Source organism: Perca flavescens, chromosome 10 (assembly GCF_004354835.1).
Source record: "Perca flavescens isolate YP-PL-M2 chromosome 10, PFLA_1.0, whole genome shotgun sequence".
Classification (NCBI taxonomy): Eukaryota; Metazoa; Chordata; class Actinopteri; order Perciformes; family Percidae; genus Perca; species Perca flavescens.
Window position 1 is genome coordinate 21,067,369 of NC_041340.1, and position 27,008 is coordinate 21,094,376.

Here is a 27,008-nt window from a genome sequence, read left to right on the forward strand (position 1 = left end):
TTTTCAAACTGTTTCAAGTTTCGAGATTGAATGTGGGAACGCCAGTGTATATTTTGTTTTGTGAACTACACTTCTTTTCTTACGGTTGACGTTGACCGTCCCCAATATATTGTGCACAAGATGCGTTCCTCATTGACAATATATGGCGACATAATCTACTTTTAAAGTGTCATTTTTTCTGTTCACAAATCACAGTTATGGGCAACATGAACCGGTCGTGTGTTTGGATGTCTTATAAACAATACTTATTCAGCAAATGTCATGATCAAAATCCTCATCAACATCATCATCATCATCAGTCGCTGTTCGAGTTGGGGTTTCGAAAATGATGGTGAAAAATAGTATCAAGTCAAACCATCACAGTCTCACAGCTGTCAATCTACAGCCTCCCACGTGGTCAGCAGGGCGGGCGCATCTCAACTAGTTGAACGTGCAACTTTTAGGAAGGCAAACAATTGGACCCATTGGTAGTTGCACTTTCACATCCATGTAGGATACTCCCCAACAGGAAACAACGACCTGAAAGTTAGAAGGCGCCTCTTCTCTGCTTGGCATCCAGATCGCTCCCCTCTGTGTCTGGCGTAAGCCCGGTTTGCGCTGCCGCTGCCCCTTATTCCAAGACTAATTTGAAGACAGCGCTTTGAACCGTGAGCCTAGTCTACTGGAGTGGAGGGTTGTGCATGTGTTAGGAGCGCTGCTTAATTAGTCCACGGAGCTTGATTAGAATTTGGTCGCAGAACTACAACCAACGACCAAATATTTTCTATACATCAAGATGACTTTGAAGCAGGATTCCAGCATGGATACAGCCAGCGACTGTATCGGGGAGAGTAAGCCGGTGTGTCAGTGTGCGCCCAGGTCCGCGGTCCAGCGTTGGATTCCAGGTTCTCCCATCGCTCTGTGCTTGCTGATGTCCCTGAGCTCCATCACCGTGTGTCTTCTGATGAGCCTCAAGACCTACCAACTGGAGAACCGACTGCAGTTGGAGATGGACAAAGCGTCCATCTTCCAGCCGCCGCACGGGGCTTGTCTAAACGAGGATGGGACCCTGATTCCAGAACTGAGCACTTCCATAGGGAGGCTCGTGGAAGAGGTACGTCTATTGTCGTTAATGCATGCATGTATTGTGTTTGTGAACCTCTGACAGATGCTCGCATGTGCGTACAATGTGCGTAATAGCAGGGAACATATGCAGTGAGGTTGATAAACGCACAGACTTGGCACTTTTTTTGTGGCAATTTCACCCTAATTATTCTCCCTAAAATCAGTTATAAGAGACTGATAACCACTGATAAGAGATCATCCTCTATAAATGTATCAAATGGAAAAGAAGTTCAGGATGCTCCTTTTAATTCTAGAGCTATATGTAATGGGATGCACGCCCATTACATATAGCTATTGGTAGTCATTGAGATTATCTTAATGTTATTCCATTCTCTAAATGTTTTTTTCTTAAGGATTTCCACATTGAGAATATATTCATTTTAGGACTGGGAAATGTATCTTACGCTGGAATTTGTTCTGTGTCTGCAGAAGGTGGATGTGCTGATGCCAAAATTTCGGACAACTAGGGATGTTGGCCAAGAGTGCTCCTGTCCTCCAGGTATGTCTCTGCTCTGTGTAGCATTAATAGTCACAGTTACAGTCTAGACGTGACTGACTGCTTGGGAAACCTGCCTGTGATGCTTTCTGCAGCTCTCCTGAACTTAAAGAGTGTATGTGTTGTATGTCTTTTTCTGTGTGGAGGATAACAGCCCCTGAGCCAGTGTAGGGCCCATACCGTGACAGCAGGGCTTTACACTCAGCAGATCAGCAGGGTTGGGACGTCCAGCCTGAGCCCTGCAGCCTTGTGTCAGGGGGGGATGCTCACTTTAATAGATGGAGCAGCCGAGTGCCAAGATTGGCCACGTTTGGCTTTTTTACAGGGCTTGTGATAGTTCCCGGACGGAGAACAGTGTGTGATGCACATCATGTTACAGTCCCCTGTTACGCCTGTGAATTAAAGGAAGATGGCATTTTTTTTATTTTTTTGGATAAAACTGCTGCTCTGATGTTTGATGGGATGTGTCCACATGTGTTGATAAAGCCCGAACATCAGTGGGTGTGACCAACTGATCAGCTGTGTGTTTAATGGTTTACATGGGCTGTTTGACCTAACCTGGAGAAGAAAGTTGTGGTTTATTTTCAGAGAAAATTTCTGACTTGGAACAACAGGATGTATGTTTTATTGAAGCTGGCATTCACGACATTCCAGTTTAAAAAAAAAAAAAATTGCAACTCAAGTGGAATCTTACCATTATCACAGAGTAACTGCTTGCACTCATCTCTTCTTTTAAATTTTGTATCAAGAAGTCAGAGCAGAGGTTGAGTTTTTAAGATGCTTATCTGCACATTTTGGGGAATTTCTCTCCCTGCCTCTTCTTTTTTTCTCTTTGTCTCTGGGTGTGAATAGCCCTGCAACAACAAGAACAGGTGAAAGTGTTCACAAGTGGAATTTCTGGCCCGCTTTCAACATATTCTGTTTTCCAGTCTGAAGTCTGTTGTGCCAAGATAGCTAGCTGGCTCTGTCTGGCTGGTTAGTGAAGTTGCTGCAAGTGTTTGTTGTTTGCATTGGATTCAGCACAGCCAAAGTCACCAATACTGTAAATGCAAATGGTAGACGTTCAGCTTTTATACTTTGAATGCACTAAGTGTGACTCAGTAGAATTGCATTCAGAGGTATATGTATCTTGTAAAAAGTTGCCCAATTAGGTCAAGCCTGCACTGCCCTTGCTGGATACTGATGCATTTGCATGTAATTTCTCCATTAGATCATATTAATGTATCATATTATTGCATCCCATTTTCCTGTCAATTTTGCTGAACTGCTGTGTGTAATCAAGTGGTTTTGGCACTGAAATACAATCCCTCCACAACTATTCAGAAGTCTATTTAAAGTTCTCTCTTCTTAGTTTCTTCTTATATTCTTTAAATATGTGTGTCTTTCTGTTTGGTGAAACAAAAGGCTGTTTTGTTTATTGCGGCTTTGATACAACCAAATGCCTGTGTATATGTACTTTTTTTAACGTTCCCCAAATTGGTCAATACAAACGTGTCAACTTTTCTCCATTAAATGTGTTTATTTCTAAAAAGGGATTTTCAGCCAATAAACTTAGATTAAAGAGTTTTTCCGGGTGCCTTGTGCGCAAGATGCCACATGAGCTGGCTACTATCAGGAGTGTGCATGTGTTTGTGCTAAGCACTGCATACAGTATGTGACTTGTGTAAAATGTTTGATACATTTATTTGAGCCGAGCTGTGCCCAAATGTGTGCATTGCATCTGTGTCCTGAGTGTACAGTCTGGTCCCGTATGGCTGCGTGTGTGTGTGTGTGTGTGTGTGTGAGAGTCTGAGTGTCTGTCCCTGAGCCTTTGAGGGGCCGACAGAGGCAGCTCTCTCAACACGACGGTGTAAGAAGAGACTCTTCTCTCCCTTTAGCACCAGCTCTTCCCACCTGAAACTTGAATCTCTCACCACCAGGATCACAGGCCAAGGTATTTCTGCCTGTGTGTGAGAGAGAGACACACACACTGCCACACAGCATGAGCGGCATTTCTGCCATTAAAGCTATGCCCTCCGCATCAGGGTGCTCACCTTTCAGCGTGCATGTAGACCGGGGCCCAACAGGGGGCAGCAGTTCCGCAGCAGCACTGGGAATGATGATGTTGAAGTTGTCATTGACACTTCTGACTGAATGACTTCCTTCTGATGAAAAATGAAAGTATTTTAAAGGCAAGGCCCTCTGATTCAGTCACCACTGGAGTAGCAGAGACGCTGCCTATAAATAGTATTTCACGCCGAGGGACATTTATTTCTCGTATAGCCGCTCAGCGGAGGAAGCACTGTGACACTTTTATGCCCACCGATATGACCCGGCCAGCAGTCGTTAAGGCTCAGGGACACTATAAGGCCCAGAGTCCAACTCTGCTTACAAGCTTCAGGTGTTTGCAATTAACACCCGCCTGTTCCCTCAACAGACACACACTACATATGCTCGCACACAACACACAATCATTACTTACACATGAACACAACACCTTTTATGGTGCCTTGGCTAATTAGAACCATGTGGGGGCTGTATGTGTCCTGTGTAGAGGGAGTGTATTGTCATCTCTGCAATTTGCATTTTAAAGGCTGTTAAACAGGTCTGATAGCAGCAAGGGGGGTGCACAGTCTGCCCACACTTGGGCACGGGCCCAAAATGAAATGCCAGCCAGATACAGCCATTAATGTTACTCCGTCACTGAAGTCCACGCAGCAAGAGAGGCTGCTGCAACAACAAAGTCATCACCATACACAGTTAAAGAAGTGGACAAAGTGACGCGGCTGTTTCCTACGGAGACCAGTGAAGTCTATTAGAAGCACTTTTCCGGTGAGCGCTGAGCGTTACTGCGCAGCCTCCAATTGAGCTTGACTATGTAGATGTGACGTGAACAACCTGTCTGAAAGTTGGAAGTCTTCTGGTAGCTGTGTCAAGAGAAATCTCAATCATTCCCAATCTTGCAGAGATGGATAGCGTATGTTAGGAGATAACATAGGCACAGGCTAATTATGATAACTAAAATGCTAGTTAACATTAGTAATTAAACCTAAACAGCTAATGTAAGTCGAAACTGCCTGTGAGCTTCTCCTGTACTGTACGGAAATTCCTCTACTATGTGACAGTAAGTCGCGTGGTTATGACACAATCGTTAGCCTATTTTTACAAAAACGTCTGCTACGGAGCCATAACGTGAGATACAAAGTAATGGAGCCTTTTATACATTTTTGTGTTTCTTTAAAAATAAGCAATGGACAAATAGTCTTTAAACACTTCAGATGTAAAGTTATTCGCTGTCAAAGTGGCGCCAAAATGAATGGCAGTCAATGGGATGCTAACGGCGGGTGATGGCTTGATAGCAACAAAATGGATCCATAGGAGCTACACTTTCTGGACACTCGCTTACCCCCTTGGTCATCACCCATCCATGACATCATGTAAAATGACAGTTTTGGGGGATTTTCATATTTTATGGAATTCAAGGTTTGCACACTCTTAAATGGTGTAACCTCTTGAAAATATAGATGAATTAAAAAGACATGATAGTAAAACTACAAAAAATGCTTCTTACTTCCTGAAAAAATACTTGGGGGTGTATGGCAGGTTTGATTAGACAGTTGTGAGGATTTGCTGCTTTTCTTTGTCTTTTGTGATCGTCAACATAATAGTTTTTGGAGTTTGGACTGTTGGTATCGAGCATTTAAGTCTTTGGCGTTAGAGTATATAAGGACAAGATGTCAGACCCCTGGCTGTGCGGTCAGATCATTTTCCATCAGATAAGACTGCACTGAACAGGAACACAGGCCCCCCATATATGTGTGTGTTTGTGTGTATTTAAATAACTGAAAGAGCATGCTCACAGCGGGGTTCCTTGACACATTTAACATATACAGACAAACGTATTTAATGTAGTTTGTTGTCTGCTTTCTGTACACAGCTATTTGTATTTATTGCGACTCCAAATTCCTACATACATGGCGGGTTACTATATATAATATATGTATAATATATATACTCTCATTGTCTGTCAGTATGATGTCTTGTGTAAAGCCCATCAGCAGCCTGGTGGTGTTAACCCGCCTGTCTGGGGATCAAGCTCTGACTCAGGAGGCAGCACGCTCTTCCCCCCCCAGCTTCCTGCTCCCCCACCTGGAGGAGGAGACGGGGAAAGCCGGCTTTAAGGAGACCCACAATGGGGCCAACACCCCCCTGGGGCTGCATTTTTATTTTTAAAGCCATAATAAATCGGACAGGAAGCTTGCAGCTACCTATACAATCTATTGCCACAGGAAGAATACATCGGCCATATAATATCCATGATGTCATATCAATGACCATTTTAAAATAATAAACGCAGGAAATTTGTTTTCATAAGTGGTCTTGTTTTAGATTTGTTCCGCTATAGCTTTGGGCTGTAGGCAGTGTTTTCGAGTATTAATATGCTGAATGCAGCACATAAGTAGGTGTGTGTGTGTGTGTGTGTGTGTGTGTGTGTGTGTGTGTGTGTGTGTGTGTGTGTGTGTGTGTGTGTGTGTGTGTGTGTGTGTGTGTGTGTGTGTGTGTGTGTGTGTGTGTGTGTGTGTGTGTGTGTGTGTGTGTGTGTGTGTGTGTGTGCGCGTGCGTGCACATGTGACAGTCTTGCTTGCAGTCATGTATTTTGTGCACGTGTGTTTGTTTTGATATCTGCAGGCAAGTGTTTTAGTGTGTGGCTTCCAGTGACTGACTGCATTGCTTTAAATTCACGGCGTATGAAGTCCGTTATGATGAGGGTATCCTGTGGCAGAAAATCCAGGTGGCTTTTTACATTATGCTGCAGATTTTTAACCACGGAAGAAAATATACAGCTTCTCCCACACTCCACTCTTTCATTTCCAGAATAGAGTTTCCACAACTTATTGAACCAGTCATACTATACATCTTTAATAGAAAAATTCAGAGATGTATAAATTGGCATTTAGTATTTTAAGGCAAAATGCTGCCTAGGAAATGTCGATGATTATTTGATTTGTGGTTAAGTTCTTCATGATGGACATTGTTAGGAATGAAATGGCCTCATCTTCCCTTCGTCCTGCTTTCCTTGCAGCCTGCTTTGTATTTAGCGCTATATCACAGACTAGATACCGTCGTCATTCAGACAGCGGCTCTAATGCACATCTGTGCGAGCCTCGTGTCCTCAGGTTACTTTTTTCCTTGAGTTGATGTGTCTGTTATTCCCTCTGTAAGAGTCGAATAAAAATGAGTAACTCTTCTTGATGTCTGGGAAGAGGATCTTGGAAGGCTCGAGTGTGCTCAGTTTATTTGTAGAAGACGAGGGGAATGCTGCCTCTTGGATAGTTGGCAACAGTTGTGTCTGTATCATTGAAGTGAAAGGCTACATTGAAAAAAAAATATTTCTAAGTAAGTGAGATAATATTACATTTATTAAAATTCTGACTTGTTAAAGATGGATTATCTAGGGATCAAAGTCTTGTCTAGTTATCTAGTCTGATAAATTGCCTCAAGTGATTTCACTTGATAAGTTGGGGGCGAAGACTGCAAGTTTGGAATTGTAAAAAATGTCTGGATGTGGAGGAAAGAAGAAAGATGCGAGCTTCCCATACCTCTGTAACTCACTCCTCATCTCTGCTTGAGGCTGGTGGCTCGAGGCTACATTAGCTGCTACTAGCATAAAACACCCAAATATATGACTGAACTGCGGTCAAGTTGCATTGTGAGTAATGAAGGCTCCAGGTTTTCAACCCGTTTTAGTTTACACGCATTACAACCAGGCAAAATTTGAACTTAAAAACAGCTGATGGCTGGTTCCAGGGGTGTATTGTATGTGTTTGTAACACACACACACACACACACACACACACACACACACACACGCGCTATGCACACTACTCACCCACATATCTAGACCCCTCCCCTTTGTCTCTCATCAGCCTTCTTATTAAAGTTAGCTTTGTGAAACCACAGTGTTTAACAGCAGAGCCGACATTCTTCCTTTTGACAAATAAACTGCTGGACACGGGCCGGCCATGAAGGCCCACAAGGACCACAGAAACACACAGAGGATGAAAGGGCCGCGTGCCAGGTAGTGAGGCCTGGGATATGCAGAGCACACAACAGTCAAGAGGAACTATTTGAACAGACACACTCATCCTGTAATGTTAGTTCAACACTAAGTAGAATAAAAAGAATCACTGGATGCAATTATCTATTGCTATAACATCATATTAGAAGTGAGGTCATTAAAAGCGGGAAGTGATGTGGAGCGAATAAAAGAAGGAAACACGGAACCTTAAGTATTTTGCATCCATGTGTTCATATTTGAGCTTCTTGGCTAACAGTGGAAATTCCAAAGATAGCCTGCTATCGAGCAACAACTATGTAAGGGCCTGTTTATATTTACATCATTGTCTTTTTCTGGGCAAGTCAGAGAAGTGCGGAAGTGAGTTTTCTCATGCACTTATAGCTCCATATAGTGGTGGAAGGATACAAAAACAAGAACTAATTGTCCTACACATCCCTGATATAAATATGGGCCAGATTAGTGTTTCTTATTACCACAGTTGGACAGAAATGTCAGAGTTTAGACATATTGTACATTGTGTAAATACTCAAGTAGCAGTTTGACTACAAGTTTTCATTTTAGTATTTTCACAACAATATTGGATTTAGTTAAGTGTTATTAAATAGATCTTTACAATAGAGAACATTTGAGGAGGCTTGGTCCAAAATGAGATGTATACGGTACATTATTTGAAAAACACATGGCATCAAAGTAAAACTTGTTATAGAGGAGCATCTGGTTTGATGCTTGCCACACAATAATGCTTTGTCTGATGCACAAGATTTCAAAACAACAGTTGTTTTCAGCCGACCAGTGTGCATCAAAATCATCAAGTGTTGTGTTCAACCACAGGGACATAACTCATTTCTTCAGTCTATTATTGATTTAAGAGCATCGCCGCAGAATCGTTGATGGTGTGTCTGGAGGGAGAGAATCTGTTAACTTAACAGATGGCTTTGAAAGGATACACTTAAGTCAAGACCGTATTCTATCGTGTAATTAATTTTAATATGTCCATATTATGCTCGTTTTCAAAGACGTTGTTGTCTAGTGACTTAAGTAGCAGGAAAAACAAACCTGTTTAATATCTAATATTTTACTTAGGGAAATATGAGCATTGTCAGCCACATCTGTGTAGGAGTCAAATTCAGCACATGAGCAGAGGTGTCAAAAGCATTCACAGTCATTACTCAGGTAGAAGTATAGATACTGGGGTTTAAAAAGACTTCTGTAGAAGTTGAAGTATCAAGTCAAGCCTTTTACTCAAGTAAAAGTATTGATTTCGAAACTACTTAAAGTGTAAAAGTAATGTAAGGGGAAAAACAATAATATCAATATGATTTTTCAAATTAGATGGCGAGGTTTGGAAACCATTAGCTCGTGGTACTTGGGTGCGCAGAGCTTGCAGCGCATTCGAAAAGAAGTTGTTTTTAATCCAACCATTTCGAAAAATTCTTCCAGGTACGGCCAGGGATGTAGAAGGGTTGGCTGATCTTCCTGGCTACCAACCTCCTCGATGGTGCTTGGTTGGGACATTTCGCTCAAGTTCTCTTGAGTCTCCGCCACGGACATCTTTGTACTAGGCTACATACGTCTGCTATTTCCTTGATGGAGTGTGACGTGATTTGTGTCATGTGCAGGTGCGATGGATCGGGTGTTGTTTTTTTTTTGTGGTTTTTTTGTGACAAGCCGGAATGAAAACAAGCCGAACTGAAATAGGAGTAATGAGGCTATTTTTAAAATGTAAGGAGTAGTGTCCGGGTTGTCTCAGTGGCTAGAGCAGGCACACATATACTGAGAGGTTTATGCCTCGACGCAGAGGTCCAGGGTTCGAATCCGACCTGTGACGATTTCCTGCATGTCTTCCCCCTCTCTCTCTCCTGTCTCACCTAGCTGTCCTGTCAAAATTAAAGGTGGAAAAGCCCCCAAAAAATAATCTTTAAAAATAAAATAAAAAATGTAAGGACTAGAAAGTACAGATAATTGCCTGAAAATGTAAGGAGTAGAAGTAAAAAGTCGGCTGTAAAGTAATTACTCCAGGAAAGTATAGATACCCAAAATTTCTACTTAAGTAAGGTAACGAAGTATTTGTACTTCATTACTTGACACCTCTGTACATGAGTTACACATTAATTGCATGTTGGCTTTAAGTTTAAGAGAGAACTTCTGAAACTATTACTAAATACTAGTAGTTTATGTATTTTAGTGTTTTTAAAGTTGTTTAGTTAATTTTTTCCCATCCTTCATAAATCAACTGATAACAGTCTTATTGTAGGTAACCATTAAAAGCTCTTAAATAAAGTATGATAAGGCCATAATAGATTTCCTGAATATCTCAATAGTCCTTATCAAAATGTTTTCATAGGGATGCCATATTTTTAGCGAGGGCTAGAGTATAGTCTGGTTGAGAGCAGGAGTGGCAAGAGCTTACTGAGTAGCTCTGAGCAGACACGGTGCCAAATGTGGAAACTATTATAATGTTTTCTTTAATTATCACAAGTGGCAGGTGACAAGGTGAATAGCCTTTTAATGGCAGGGCAGAACAACTCTTTAACACCACCAGGTGGCCTATCGGCTGGCTGACAGCACTGTGAGGTCAAACGATCTCTCTCTCTGTGCTGAAGTTTGTGCCTAAACCTGTTTAATCATTTATCTGAGTTTACAGGACGGTGAGGAACGAGACCTAAAGAGAACTTGCATTTAGTAAGAAAAAATAATGCCGCCACTTGAACACTCCTGTACACAAACCTGTAATTTATGTAAACAGGCTTTTATTTCTAACCCATCTTCTGTTAAGATGTCCAGCACGGATAAAGATCCACAGAAATAAGTTTCCAGTATCAGTCTTTTCCTTGGCATTACAGCCCAGTTAATCCATCAGGAATGTAGCGTGGCTGAATCCGGCTGCAGGACGGGAGTCATGCAAACACACCTGGATTTATTAGACGGATAGCATCTCTGGACGTGAACCCAGACAAACAAGGAGTCAGAGTTGGAGCAGAGGTTATCATTTATCCCTCCATCTGTCCCAGACATGAGTGGAATGAGCAATCAAGGGGTATCTTTCTTTGGTAGCTATTGGGGGTTGGAGGTGTAAAGGAGGGCATCGTTGATCCAGATGGTCTAACTGTGCCGAACATGCTCCTGCTTAGTGTAAAAGCCCCTGGACAGGCTCGTCACTCTCCCAGCACCTCTTTAATGAGAGCCGAGCTCGTAAAACTAGGCCTGAAACCTTTTGAACAAGCCCTCAGCATCACTGGTCCATGTTATTCTGTTCTAATAGGGGGGGAGAGGGCATTTGGAGCAGAGCGCAGGATAGCTCTCAACAACTTAACACTACGGCTTGGGGAGGGGTGTATTTACATGTGCCTGGCCTGTTTTCGCTCTCACTTTGACCTTTCCAAATGTGTCTCTGTCGTTTTGTCGTTTTGTCTTTTTTTTTTTTTTTTTTTTTTTCTGCCTGTGTCCCATCAGTTTGCTCTTTTACATATGATGCATGTCTCTCTTTCGGTTCCCTCCTCCCCATCCTTGTCTCTATATATGATTTGAGTATGTGTATATTTAACACTGTGGTCTGGAAGGCCTGAGGCCGCTGTACCTCCCCAGTGGGTCAATATGTTCGCTGTATGTATACATTAACCCAAAGTTCTGCCAGGAGTAAGAGGGGGGTGGGGATGTCTATCACACATACTGTAAACAGACAATGAAGAGATGCAGAGGGAGATTATCACGGTAAGTGGGCGCTCCCTCAGGTGTGTCTATCCAACAAGCTCATTTCTTACTTTTATAGCCAGCAGTGACAGCAACAGATTACTGGCAGCTCTATTTGGCTGAGACAGAACATGAACGAGTTGACCACAGGCCTTTTTTAAATTACAACTCTGCTATGGAATGAGTAATTTGAAAGAATAACCCGATGATTGTATATTTGTGTTTTTAATCAAAGGAACTATGAATCATCGTGGGTCATGGTCACTTTTGAGGGAGTTTAAACAAGGCAGGGAATCAACTCAAATACATAAAGTTGAAACCCTCAGACACAAGAGTTAACCAACCACGACGTGCCGTTGTTCTGCTCTCACGTTTACAACCGTATGTAACGCATCTACCGCTTAACATGGAACTGCAGTGGCTGCAGTTAAACGATCAGCCTCATTGCGTGTGAAACAGCCTGCCAAAGCCGTCGACGGGTCGTTTCACTCTGAGGTTTTTCTGACCCTGATTTGAGGATTTTGCATGCAGTTGTTTCCCAGCAGTGTGGATATCTGAATATAATTACAACAATGTTACACTAGAATTACCCTGTCTAACTATATCCGATCAGCTTGGTTAGAAAACTGTGTGTGTAAGTGTAGGTTCATATTATGTGTGCCAGCAATTGTGTGTGTTTACAGGTTATGTGGCCGATTGCGCTGTGACAGTTTGATAATGTTTGTTAAAGGGATACGCCACCGTTTGTTGAAATAGGGCTTATCACGGTCTCCCCTAGCTGTAGATAGGTGGGCCATCGCATTTTTTCAGCATGCATTGTTTTAGTCCGCTGCAACACCAGCAGCGCCACCGCTAGTTAGGTTAGCGTAGTGAATGGAATCCTATGTTGCCGGTTAGCATGTTGTGAATAAAAGTGAGCCAACAAAAGACAAAAAAACAACCTAATTACTTGCACTGAGACAAAAAATGCGTTGGCCCACCTATCTACAGCCAGGGTAGACTGTGATAAACCCTATTTCAACAAACGGTGGCGTATTCCTTTAAATAAGGTGTTAATGAACGCACAGGGGTGGACACACATAGTGACTTGCCGCCATTAAATTGAAACGCTCGGTTTCTGTCAAGAACGCTGTCGCTGCTGCCGCTCACCGTCTAACTGCCTCAGCCAGATGGAGGTACAGATGGGAGGGAGGAGGAAATGGAGGAACCTAAACCGAAATATATTGCACATGTTGAAACTTTTTGTCAGCGTTCCATCTGGTTTTTACATATTGAGCAAACGATTGTGTGCCTCTGCATTCTTGTTGCAGAGAGTGTGTCTGCATGTGTGTTGTAATTCTCATGCGTGTGTGTGTTCCTACATTTCTGCACACCATCCAACAGCCCATCTCCATTGGCAGCCTCTATAGGGACTTCTTATCTGCATATTTGCTGTTCCACTCAAGAATCGAAATAAAATGGGTCCTGAGTGCATTTTGGGAGCCAGTAGAGTGTATCACAGATGTCCAGTCAACTCTGGTTACACATGGAATATCTGGGTTGAACATGTGGACAATCTATCAGGTCCAGCATCTCTCTTTCCTCTCATTTTCTCTCTGACTGCATTAAAAAAATGTTTCTTCTCTTGACTAGAATCTAGACAGTCGGCGCACAAATGCAGTTATTCTGCACACATTTAGGGTTTGGATGGATTGGATCCTAAAGGTGTTGAAGCATCAGATGCGTGTGAATTATGATCTAGTGACTACACGCTTAAGTGTCTACACTTAAGCGTGTGTTTGTGCCTGCTACAAGATAATTGTCATGGTTCAGGAGCCGCAGCCTTGACACATCAAGAAGAGGACTGCTGCGGTTTTACAAGACAGCAGGGAAAACAAATGCTTACACACACACACACACACACACACACACACACACTCAACTAAAACAAAAAGACATCCACATGCATACACTCATTTTTATGGTTAAGGTTACTCTTTTATCTGCTGTTAAAACTTCTTAAATCCAGGCACTGGGGATGCACTTTTGGAACCGAGCAGGCCCTTTTTTGGTCTTGTTTATTTACTTGGAGTGTTTTCTCACATCCATGTGGTTCTGATTGTGTGATTTGGAACAAGGACAAAGACGGGGATGAGTAGAGAGAGTAGGGAGAGCAAGACAGTGGCAGGGGGGAGAATCAGAGAGATTAATGTGCACAATGTGATCCTTATAAATGGAAATGCAAGAATTTAAGATATATGTGAAGTGGACATATGGAACCTAATATTACAATTCATTTTAGCGTCTCTGTCAATTAAAATTGCATCTCAATGTGCAAATATGCTATTATTGCAACAGCAACTTGGCATGCAGCGCTGCCTCCTCTGCCTCGATCCCCATATGATTCCTTTTACATTCTAAACAAAGACTTTGGCTGTTTAAAGCAAGGATTAAACCAAAAGATTATGTACTGCCCAAATTGGCCCTTAAATTGGGAACTGGTAATGCACAACGGGCCAAAAAGGAGACCTGAAATCAAGCTGCACAGCATAAAACATGTTGTCGGGAGTAACAGCCAAACCACCAGCGCAAAGCACTTCTCTAATGTAGTTTTAATTGGAAGAATTGGCTCGTTGATGCAGCAACGAAGTCGGCACACAGGAGAAAAATGCTGCTGATCGAATTAGCAAAGATAATTAAGATTTAGTTTGTCAGAGGCGTCAAGATGGGAGGTTGATTTCTGGCATCTGGGTGACCTTTTTTTTTGGGATCAGTCTTTTTTCTGATAGTCTTTTACAAAGGAACATGTGTATTTGTTAGATGCTTTTGTGATCCAAGCCTAGCCAACGCAAACGATTAACTGCAGGGGTACTGGATAATATTTTGTGTTACCTGGCATTATTAGACAGACTCTGATGTACAGTAGTTGTGAGCAATGATCGTTCACTGCTGAGTGAAGGCTGTGTGCCTGTGAACATATCCTAATCCATAATGCTTTGCTGGTCGAAAACATCTGTATTAATTTATTGTCAAACACATTTTTCAGTCTTTCTTATGGGAGAACAGAAAATCAACAAAATCCAATGTTTGATATAATTGACCTGTAGATATTCACTGCCTCCTCGACTTACGAACCTGTCATTCACAGAAAATCCTCCAAAACACCTTCCTTTTTTTTTTATTTTTTTTTTTTTATAGTTTTTCAATAACACAGACCTAACTTCTGCACAAAATTTGTACTTGGCACTTTTAGAAAACAGGAATCCTGCTGAGCCTTTTTAACAAGCAGCTGTCTACGAGACATCTTTCCTGGTACAGGATGTCCTTTTTGATTTATTTGTGGCAGATGTTTTGATCAAATCATATAGATGTGACCGTGTGTCTGTCTGGTACACCAATTAATTCACAGTGCAGAGTCAGCTGTTATTATTTTGGTCTAATTACGTCTGAACTTTTAAACTCTGTTTTCACGTCGGCTCTATCTGTCTCTGTTTCCTACTTGGAAAGACAGGCAACGTTAAATGGAGCGTAAGTGCCAAGATGGTTATCTTTCCTGTCCAGGATTTTAGCTCCCTGCCTGTCTGAATGCCTGTGTGTGACTGTGACAAAGCAGGTGAAATGCAAGACATTACATTGCCTGTTTTGAGGTGTAACGTGGACGGAGGGGGATCAGGAGGGGTGTGGAAGCGCTGTGTGTACCCCAAGCAAAACATACCAGATAAGATCAGAGTGGAGGGATCGCAGCTGGAAGCCTTCCTGAGTTGACCCCTTTCTCCGCCTCTCTCACATTCCTCCAAACCCCTCGATGCCCTCTCTCTCTCTCTCTCCCTGTTCTCTCTCTGTCCCCCCACATTTTACCTCCTAACATCTCTTTCCTGCTTCAGCTCATCTTTCCCCACCCACATTCGGCATGCTGCTCCATCCACTATTCTTTATTTTCAAACAGTATCCTCATGAAGTTTCTTTAGATCGTTTTTCTCCTTCTGTGTGGTGTCTCCCCTCCTGTTTTTGACTTTACAGCCTCTTCTCCATCCCCCCTCTCAGCAGGACCTCAGTAGATTGGGGTCAGCCTTTAGCATGTAATGCTATGACTTTCCTCTGCTTGTTCCTTGCTCTTTGACCATGTTCATTAATATTAGCCCCTCTAAACTGACCGATTACCTTTCATGTTTTCCCTGGGGCCGTGTCCTAGACATGACAGTAGACCTAACATTTCAAAGTAAGACCTCTACGCTGGGACTTTTTTTGTGAATTTACAGTGTCTGCCAGTTTAATGGGATCAAGACAAAGCAAAAAAATAGTGCAAAGCAGCTGTGCTTGTTATCTTTTCTAACCCAATTTAATATCACAAAGTGAAGCCATAGTGTTGGTCATTAGGTGTGAGCTGCAATAGTTGTACTCCACATTAAAATGCGTGAGGATGATGGAGAGGAGAAAAGTGAGGAAAAGGGGAGAAATATGAAACTCGTAGTCTGTGATGTCTTGGAATGATTGTCGTGTATATTTAGCGCCGTGTATGGCAACACAAAGACAGCTGTTGTTGCCAGCTCACATTTATTTTGGCCTTGTGTTGGTCCCTCCTGTCACTTTTACCAGACCCATATCTGTAAATAGTCTGTGCCGCTGACAGACTGGTGAGACAGATCACACGCTGCAGAACTGAGATATTTAGATAAAAATACAAGCCAGGGTTTAGGGATCTAAATGATCTCAAACTCGGGTTGAGTTTTCAGATCAGGCCACACCCGCATCACTGGTGTTGTTTGTTCAGCCTCTTGTGTCCAGTAATAACCCTCAGCCCATGCCCACACAACCTCTTGACCTTTAGCAAGAGTGGAGCCCTGTAATCTCTCCTGCAGTAAGCTTTAAACCCTAAACAAGTCCTACTTAGTGTGTCCAAAACAGGATGCCAGAAGTGCAACCCACCCCCTCCCGGCCTACCCAGCCTCAGACCCCTCTCATCCTCCGACTGGGAATTGGAGCTCCATCAGCACCCTGGCACTAAACTCACACCAGAAGTGGAGGGTGAAGTGGAAGATGGAAGGGGGGAACGAGTACAGTAGCAAGCAGAATAAGCTACATATGGGACATGTTTGCAAATGTCAGATTTTTCTGTAAAATAAGTGTGCATAAATATCAAAAAAACAAAAAAGTTGCTGAAAATTTTATCTAAAAAAATAACGCCATTTGCTACTCAAACCCTATGCAATCTAAACATTGCTTGTTATGGTGCTTATTTAGAGGGAATTGGAGTCTAATTGGCAGGCCGTTTGTGTTTTATCCACATTTTTTCTCATCGCTTTTTATCACCAGAGGACAATTTCAGTCAGATCCTTTCAAATTCAGTTATTTTTTTAGTTAAAAATTGCTCTGAGACACTTATATTGTAGAAAACAACTTTTATTGTTTTTAAATCCCTACTTTTCTTCAGTTAGAAGTGGTTACACCCCAAATCAAATGTGCACCAGTAACATTTTGTGACACACGGTTGGTTATCCTGTTTAGGATTAATGGTGTAAATCATTACCGGACGGGATGCACAACAAACGAATGAATGTAGAAAGAATGAGAACCAGGGCTATAGGTCTCTTTAAGGGGTAGGGGGTAACAGTGGGGAGTAGCAGGAGAACTGGAGGGGGTTGGGGGTGCCGGTGGGGTGTTGAAGGTTCCACGACAGGGCTGATCTGTTCGCTCAGGAGGTCAAATGGCACTTCACAAAAACTGAAACAAACTGGCTCTTGAAATTGTCAGTCTGTCTCCTCGTCAGTCTTTCAGTCTGTTGGTCTATTTACAGGTCTGCCAACTGTCAATCATCAGTGTCACATTCATACACACACACACACTATGCTCTGGCCCCTCAGACCAATATCTGACCCCAGGCACTGATGCCTCAACTGTGTTTGATGTTGAAGTTGGAGCTGAATCGAGTTAAGTCATATTCTTATTGGACCCATATAGCACGAAACAAAAAGACCCCGAGGAGAACCTAACCTGGTTACAGAGAGCAAACAAATAGGTTTCAACACAGGGGCCACTATAAACAGGTATATGTACACAAACGCAAGGCTTGCATGCCAACAGAAACATGCCATACAGTACACACACATACAGTACATGCCATGTAGATGTACTGTATGTGCATGTGATAGAAACACACACAGATTTTGACTGTACTCCAGCGTACACAACCACACACACACACAGACACTGAACAGAGAACATTATCCAAAGAACAGGAGGTGTAGAAAGGAACAGTAAAAAGAGGAAAAAGAATGGCGTCTTTCCTGATCCCGTCTTTCCTCTTCTTCCCTGAGGGCCACAGAATGAGACTATTGTTGTCTGTCCTCTTTCTCCTCATTCCAGTCATCATTTATCCCTCTTTTTTCATCCTACACAACTGTGCTCTTTACATAGTTTGGATACTCTATATGATTGACATCAAGGGTGGGGGAAAAAAAAAGGCCTTCCTCATGATACCCACACCATGCCCATCTGTCCGGCTGGTTGTGATTGTACGTGTGGTATTGAGCTCTTTAGTCTTGTGTACTGTGGTGTCACATTTGTGCTATGTAGTGTGGTATTGTGGTAACACTGATGGGCGGAGGGCAGACAGGGCTAAGCAGGGCTCTTCTTTAAAGTGAATAAAAAGTCTTCAGTGTGTGTAAAATCCTGTTTTTTATTCACGTTTCTTTGACATACTCTGGCATACACTGACATGTGTGCGCACTTGAGGTACGCTGACAGTCCTGTCTCCGATTAGATGTTTTCTGCAAGTGCAGCCCATGTGTGCAGTGTATGGCGCTACCTTCACTTATGGAAGCACACTCTAACACTGCAGACAGCTCCAGGAAAGCATCAGTAACTTTGAACCTGCATCTGGCTGTCATAATGAACAACAGTGCCTCCTACAATGAGCAAGCATGGGAGACATTTACAAGATCTTTTTTAGGGCTGCACAATAAATCATTTTTTTAATCATTATCGCAATATTAACTTGCACACATTGTGAAAGACTGCGACACATCGTTGATGCATAGTTGAAAGTGTTGCTAGAAAACTGCCCTTTAAAATGCGTCATTCTTTTTTTATTGGTGCCTTTTGCATTCAGTTCAATGTTCCTCTAGATTTCTAAGATGTCAGCTGTACTTTGTGTTAAGTCCTAACTAGCAAATATGAGCATGCTAACACACCAAACTATGAACGTGATCATGGTAAACATTACACCTGCTAAATGTCAGCATGTTAGCATGCTGACGCATTTAGCTCAAAGTGTATAGCCTCTTAACTGGCTGTAAACTATAAGTCTTGATTTGTGTTTATGAACATCAACCTGAAGAGCAATGTAGAAGGCTTAATGTAACACACCCTACATTTTTTATTTTTTACATCTGCTTTAATAAACATAACTAACGTCACGTCTCCGAACAATTTTTTTCATTTGCGTTCTCCCCTGCGGCCCTTTTTAACCACCTTCAATCAAACTCCGACTTTTGACACATTTTTGTTTCTTTATATTGTTGGTTAAATTGATCTCAATCTTAATCCCATTTCAAGAGCCACAATCCTGCTTCGACCTCAGTTCTTGTCGGTTACTCAAATCCTTTGTTTGATTGGGTTAGGCAGAGCGGGGCTCAGCCAAAACCACCACTGTCCCTTTCAATTGACAGGATCTCAGTTGTCGTTTGATTGGCGCTGTGGTCTCTTTTAGACTACGATTGAGTCAAGATGTTTCCACTTTGGAGGACTGTAACGGTATAATGCCATAATTAGGTTGCCAGCACATTATTTGACTCCACACACACACACACACACACACACACACACACACACACACCTGCATATCCATCTTAAAGGGCTGGGATTCTCATCAGCTGAAGTTGAGTTCTTCTGTCTGTTCACTTTGCCTTCCATTTCTAATCAGTCCTTTGTTCTGTTCAGTCTCTTCTCTTCAAGTAGGAATACAGATGTCAAGGTCATTTGCTTTCCCTGTGTTGGAGAGATGGGGATACTAAAGATCCCCCCCCCCCTTTCCCTTTAGTACCCTCATCTCTCCAGTAAAACCTCGGACCACTGTAGAACATGATCCTCAATGCTCCGTTAACCATCAGTTGACCTGAGCTGATCTTTCCTTCCACTCTCCCTTCCAATTTTTTCTCCCTTTTATCTATTCTCCTTTCACTCTTGTTCTCACTCTCTTGACCGCTCACACTTTGTATCTTCCAACCCGTCATCACCTTTAGTTGTCCTTTTTCTTTCCATCCGTTCCATGACCAAATCACGTATATCTTCTCTTTCTCTCTAAGTCTATCTACAGATAGTATTTGGAAATAATTAGGGATCTTTTGATTTGATGGTTTAGGAAAATAATGTCCAGCCAGAGTCAACTACAAAAAGTGATGCTAAATTACCGTATAACATTTTTGTTTTGTGTCTTTTAATATTTGTGGTACTGCACAATGAAATTCCATTGTCCTTTTTGTGGAAAGCCACACAGTAGAGCCCCTAAGTGAGTTCAAACCAAACACTAAGAATGATTTGTGGATAGTTTAATCCAGAGCTGCTATTTACAGAGCAGGACTCGCTCTTTTCCACTCACTTACCAATCCGCTGACCCGTGCTGACCTTAACATTTTAGGAAGCATCTCTGTTTCCACTCATTTCCTCCACGGCTCTAGTTGCTCGTTGTCTGTTGCTCCCCCAAGTATTTGGTGTCCACAGATCCCCAAAACGTTGGCTCTCTCTCCCCACATATAGCCCACATGTGTCACCAGAGACACATGTGCTAACCTATTAGCAGCTTACTAGCCCTCTAAATTCCCCTGATTGTTTTTTAATGAAGCCACTTGCTGTTGGGATCAGAGCAGCAGTGTTAAATTTATGCTTTCATTAACCTCTCTGTGTCTAAGTTTCCTGCTATTGTCAGAAAGAAAGGCACAAGTGTGGTGGACGGCAAGAGCTTTTGGGATGTGTGTGAGTGCGGGTTTAAAGTAATTGTCCCGATGATCGAGTCCAGAGAGTGGAGATGAGTCGAAGGATCATCACGTCAACTGTGAGATACAGATAGCTGGTAATAGAAGCGTCGATGGATAGAGCAGTAGGATGTATAGATAGACAGAGGGATGGACCGATTGAGGTGTGAAATGAAAGCACCTGGTCCAGAGAGTGAGGAGGCCAATCCAGAGAGGGATCAAGGGGTCGTGACCCATGACAGGTGTGAAGGATGGATGCCATCGCTGTAAAATTCATGATGGACAGATGAAGACGGCAGAGATAGGAAGATATTGCTCACACTGAGGAGAAGGAGCTGCAGGGGTAGATCACAACTCAACACCAATGGTGTGTGTGTGTGTGTGTGTGTGTGTGTGTGTGTGTGTGTGTGTGTGTGTGTGTGTGTGTGTCTGTGTGTCTGTGTCTGTGTCTGTGTCCCCACGCCTCTGCCAAATTCAATTTTTCAATATTTCTTCTCAGCAGGCCAACACATCACTCAATGTATCTAATGTATCCAGTGTTTGCTCAGGTCCATGTATGGTATATTTGACTTTGGTTAATAAGTGCTTCTCCTGCCAAACCAAAAGAAGATAAATATACTATTGAGTTGAGCAAAGGGAATCACTTTCCCGTCTTACACTGAGACCGAGACTCCTGCTGCTTGTGGGCTTGATTTGTGCTGTGGCAATAAATGTCAAAAAGACAACAGAGACAAAACACAGTCATAAACCCTGATCCTGTAAATTTGAGATGAGTACAGAATGTACAATGAAGTGCTACATTAATACAAAGACAACGCAAAAACTGTGACAGGAATCTTGTGTGGCTTCCAGCTAATTAGAATGAATAAGATGGAGAAAAGCGGTCAAATTCATCTAATCTCATAGGACATCTGATTGGTGTGTTATGGCTTTGAGGGTGGTATCAGCTCGTGGTGGAGTTTGGTTAGTGGCTTCTCATGTGTGGTTTAGGGTAATTGCGTGCGTTTCTGTGGTGCAGAGGATCTGGAAATCTTCGCTTGACAGAGGCCAGGATGCCAGGCACCATCGGGAATGTTGGGAATGATGGATGCCCTTTCGCAATTTTGTGTGTGTGTGTGTGTGTGTGTGTGTGTGTGTGTGTGTGTGTGTGTGTGTGTGTGTGTGTGTGTGTGTGTGTGTGTGTGTGTGTGTGTGTGTGTGTGTGTGTGTGTGTGTGTGTGTGTGTGTGTGTGTGTGTTTGTGTGTAAATGAGTGAGTGAGCGATAAATGAGAGATGTAAGGGAGTAAGCAAGTGGCCTTGAAGAGTTTATAAGGTCTCCCGTATAAACACGGTGACCCTGTAGCGACGCTCTGTACCTACTAACAGCCGAGCTAAATGGACTAATATATTTTCCATGCCTGCCGTTGCAAATAGACTCTCATTATATGGAGGTTGTTTCATTTAAAAGGCATGTAACCTCTCATGCTTGGGGTTTAACACGGAACTATTTCTAGTTTTTCATTAAAATTCTCACTCTATATTTGGCTGTTTTGTCTGTGAGCTGTCTAATTAAAAAACATCTCAGGAAATCAAGATCAGCTTTGGAAACTTGTGGTATGAAATAAAACACAGATGTTTGTGGGCTAATTAAGTAAGTTTTTGGTCTCTTTTGTTGTGTTTTGCTAACTTTTATAGAATTATAGTAAAAAAACAAAAAAGCAAAGTAGTCAGCGAGTGGAAGTAGACCGCTACAATGTTTGATCTTTTTCTGTGCATTTTAAGGGAGCTGTGTTGTGCTCATTTTTCTCCATGATAAGACTGTTATTTATGCCCTCAGCATGGAGAATCCAGCCTTGTGTTTAGCATCCGTCATGCTCTTATCACAGCTGTACGGTTAAGGCTTCCTGATCAATCGACTGCTCCGGCTAATAGACGCCCCCAATTTGTTAAACGGAAAACCAGGAAAAGGCAATTTAACTCTCGGAGGAGTAAATATTTGCTGTGGCACATTAAACACTTTTGGGAACACTAAAGCTCAGGAGTGTCTTGCAGCAGAGGAGTGAAGGCCATGTTTGGAGGAGTGTGGAATGCTTTGGCCCGTTGTCGTCCCGCTGGTCCAGTGATGGTGGTGTCAGGTTGACTGTGATCCCGAGTTACTTGCATTCCCATCGTCCCCTCCCTAAAAACATAACACCGACCAGCCCAGTACTGGGGCTGGATCATGGCATCAACCCACCAGTCATTATTGTCCCACCACCATCTTTTCTGTCATATAGAGAGAGGCATGCTAATCCTTCTGTCCACACAAACACACATCAGATGTCAGAGGTGGTAAGATGGAAAGGACACAGTCACCTTGTGCAAAAGGGACTTGGTGTTTTCAGACAAATGGATAAACAGCCAGACAGACAGCGGACTGAGGCTCAGCCAAGACGCTCAAAACAAAGCCCATCGGAAGGAGCTTGGCATATTTTAAGCTTACTATTATTGTACTCTTACACAAAAGCATATTTGAATGTGACCATAGCCTTAAACATGCATGCATATGTACTGTATGTCTCACACACACACACACACATACACACAAGCTATTCTTGTCTAGCCACTCATCTGAAAAAGTGCAGAGCTGGTTATGTTACATTGGGAATGGCTGTGGATGATTTTGGAGGGCAGAGTCTCAAGCTGGATAACCCCTCAGCCAGTTTAATGTCACTGTCATTGTTGTTGGCTCTGTGCTGTGCTGCTGACTACACAACTCCTAATAAACTTAAACTTCCTCATTATGGGAATAATTGTTCTGGTTAGGGGGAATGTGGGCTCAGTCTGTGTGTGGCCAGGCATCGCCTGCCTGCAGTGTGGCTCCAAATGCTTAGCTTTCCTCAGGAAGATTTGCGTTGCTGTGCTTCATTTTGACTCCACACACACTGACCCTCGAGGCTGCTTATATTGGAGAATACAGATTTACAATTACTTTTTAAAATGTAATAATAATGTGAAATCAGTTTCAAACAGCCATAGATTTTTGTGGAGGACACTAATCAACAGAAAGTAAGAAGAGGAAAAGCCGAGGATTAATGTTGATTCATTTTCATTTTGTAAATCGATGTTTAAAACACGGATGATGATTCTGCAAATAACTGCCATGCTGACAGGACTGTGTCTCCATTGCCATTGTTTCAACACATAGCCAACGGAAAAACTATTGAATTTCCAGCAAGTGTGGTTTGTTCTCCCAAACTTTTATAAAGTCCTGTGTCAACACTTCCTCCTTTTCCAAATTCCATTCAAAAGCCTCAGGAATCCTTCCCACTGTATCGTCCATTGCCTCTGACAGAATTGTCTCATTGTGAAAATCGGGCTCATAAACGCTGCTTGGACTGTCTCGAGCAGTTGTGGTCAATCGGATAAAGAGAATCAAGGGAGATGAGACTCCTCCTAAAATACTGTATGTTGACTGCATGATATCAATAGATTTAGTCATTTTTATATGTGCAAAAAGGAAACAGATGTGGAATTTAGCACAATAGCTGAGTTTAAGGATAAACCTGGCAATATTCTATATTTTTCCAATTGCCTAATAATCCCATAAAATACCAAAACCAACAATGAATTGATCCTTCTAACAAGTAGTGTCTGTGTAGCCAAAGCCTCTGTCATAGAGCTCCATTGATGTTAAACCATTAAAGACACATCAATGAGCCACACTGTTGCACGGGGTGACATGTTCCTTCTTCACAATAAACATGAGCGCTGTAGTTTATTTTGAGTCAAATCCACTGTGCTGCTTTAAATAGCACACCCAATGTCTGTAAATCTGCGGATAAAAATAGTCCCCAATAAATGCACTGTTTACTCCTGTTTGACACACAGATAACTCAACAGTAACGTTGGCTCAAAACTACAGTACCCAGCTGTTTTAAGTTGTTTTAAATCATTTAGCCTTTTTTTAAACAATGAAACTATATATGTTTGACCTGTTTTACGTCTTACATATTCAGTAGGAGCAAATGGGCTTTGGGTTATTGACACAGACAGGTTAGTTACACTAACACATTGTTGGTTTATGTCTTTTCACAGAATATGTTGACAATAATAATAAAATGTAACTTGTCAGGCTTATCCTTACCTGTTTTTGCATTACTAAATGACCAGGGCAGAACTCTCTCAGAAGTCTTTTTCTAAGCAAATCCCAAATCATTACCTCTGTGTGGCCTGGCATGTTGCAGTAAAGTGTGCTGAGTGTGTATGGCGTGCAGTCACTCTCTGATGCCTATCACTGTGATTAGAAGTGTTATTAGTTCCAGCACTGCCAGCTCAAGCAGAGCCTGAAAAAACATGTTTATCTATGGACACATGAAGTATAAGAACATATGTACACACACACACACACACAGGTCCATTCAAGCATGAAAATGTGTGTGTGCCTCACACAAACAAACGTGCAATCACCAACCTTTCCACTCTCACCAACCTTTCCACTCTCACTCTTAGTGTTTGTTGTTCTGTCTGTTTGTGTCTGTAGTCTTGTGTGTGTTTTACATGGTGCATTTGCCGTTTGTGTGTCCGTTTATCTTTGCCATATGTTTCTAATTTATGAGGGTCTAATAGAGGATTTAAAACACATTAGTTTCAAGAGGACCCAGCGCTTTCTGCGTCGCTTGCTATAGGAAACACAGTTTACATCTCTCTGTATTAATGAGCATAAGTGCTGTGTTCGATTTGTGTACTTTTTTCCTGCATAAGCAGATGTTTATGTGTAAACACTCCTACTCCAGATGGGACATCAAATGGACCTCTGAATGGCCGAAAAGGAAAACGTACCCCTGAGTGCTTTTAATAGATGATTTACTGTGTATGTGACATCTCATTTGGCTTGGAGGGTCTTCTCACGCTTTTGTACCAGACTCTTGCATCAGTGTATCTTGTATAAAGTATGAAATGGATTATTATTTTTCCATGTGTATTCATTTCACTAATATCCCATTTAATTGTTTCCCACTCAGTCGTACAATGCTGGTATTCTCTCAGAGTTTTTAGCCTCTCTGGGGTTGTTTTTTGTCATGTTTGCAGGAGTCTCCATGTACTCACATTGTAATGTCTCTGTGTTGTGGAATGTGTTTGAAGAGTTGGTAGGAGTGTGCTGCCCTCTGCCCCGCTCACTCCTTCATGCTGTATGATGTGTGTTACCCTTGCCCCTACTATGCTGTCCCTACACCCTTTTCCTCTCCCCGCGCCAGACCTCCCCTCATGCCCTCTGCTCCCTGGACCTCTGCGCTCTCGACCCTTACACTCCCGTAGGGCCGTCTTTTGGATTCACACTTATCGTCCCCATCCTTCTACCCTCAACCCCGACCCTTCTTTGTCCTCCTCCATCTTCACCTGCTGTCCATGCTTCCCCTCTCTGTCTGTTTCCATCTGCCTCAGAGCTGCAGATGTCCCTTTATCGACAGGTCTTCTGGGAGCTTAAACCCCCCCCCCCCCCACACACACACTGTCCCTTGATGCACCTCTTCAGCTTCCACGATCTGGAGCTTGTTGCTGGGGTAGAGGAATGTGTCCAAGGCTAGAGGTCCCCTCCGTGATGAACAGTCAAACACACATACGTAACTTGTGTTTTCTGTTTGAAGGAAACGGCAATATTATGGTGTGAAGACAGATGGCTGCCAGTTCTCATCATCTTCTCAATAACTTGACTTCACATCTGGCCTGAAGGAGTTGCCACAGAGCAAGGTGTATGTGTGTCTTATGCATGTGTGTGTGCAGAGGGTAGAGGTTGGATCCCTGCGGTGCAGTTTATAGGACCTCCGTTATTAGATTAGGGAAACGTAAATAAAGGGCTGTCATTGCAAATCCTGATTAATTTTGTGTGGATGATGCTCCTTTATGATGAACTGAATCTTAAAGCTTAGAGCTAATCATCTTCTGAAGTCCATTCATCTCTTTGTCTGACTGTTCCTCCTCTGTCTTCATCCACATGTCTGCCTTCATGGCCATGTGTTGAGTTATAATTGGTCTGTGGTGTTGAGCTGTTAGCACTCTGGTGACCTTTGGGCCTGGTCCCTGAGAGAAAGTTCAATACCAGGAATAAAAACATCACTCTTCTCCTGGGCCACACAAACTGCCCCATACACAAAACCGCCAACCAGCAGTGCTACTGGGAGCAACGGACGCTAAGGCTCTTTTGGTTTTGAATAATACGATTGAGAAATAGAAACAGAAAGTTGCAACACGCTCCTCTCTGGGAACAATTTTGAAGTAATCTACAGATATCAGTCAACCTTGTTTGACAGAATGGGACATTCCCCCTCATCGGTCCAGATGTCCCTCTTGCAAGAGACCCTTTAAAGGAGCGTGAGAGTAGTGATGGGCAACACCCAAGTTGAAATGTAGATGCTTTTAATCTCTCTTACATAAGCACATTAGCCAGGAGAGGCTCATGTGTGGGTAGTTTACACCGAAGGTACAGTTATGCTCTGGCTAGTCTCGCTTTGCCAGACCCTCCTCCAAAGTGCGCTGAAGGAGGGTCTGGCTAGTCTACGTAGCATTCGGGAATGGAAGGAAAACATGCTTTAATGGTATTTCTTTAAACCAATCAGAATGGTCATGGGCGGTGCAGATAGCTAGCTGTCTCAATTTTGCCCCAGAGTCTAATTTCTCAGTCTCTTTTTAACAAATGTGGCAAATGCTTTGTTACAAATAAAAAATCAAACTGAAGGTGTAAAAAAACAAAAA

The 27,008-nt window shown here is 42.6% G+C and overlaps 1 protein-coding gene across 11 annotated transcripts in view; it reads left to right on the forward strand.

Moving 5' to 3' along the window:
- Positions 1-385: 385 nt before the first annotated feature.
- Positions 386-27,008, forward strand: part of col23a1a (collagen type XXIII alpha 1 chain a) — a 119,302-nt gene continuing 92,679 nt past the window's right edge. For all 11 annotated transcript variants that reach the window (XM_028589626.1, XM_028589624.1, XM_028589629.1 and 8 more), the window contains exons 1-2: positions 386-1,093; positions 1,534-1,603. In XM_028589626.1, coding sequence (XP_028445427.1) covers positions 776-1,093; positions 1,534-1,603 — 388 coding nt within the window. In that variant the 5' untranslated portion in view covers positions 386-775. The remainder of the gene's footprint in view (positions 1,094-1,533; positions 1,604-27,008) is intronic.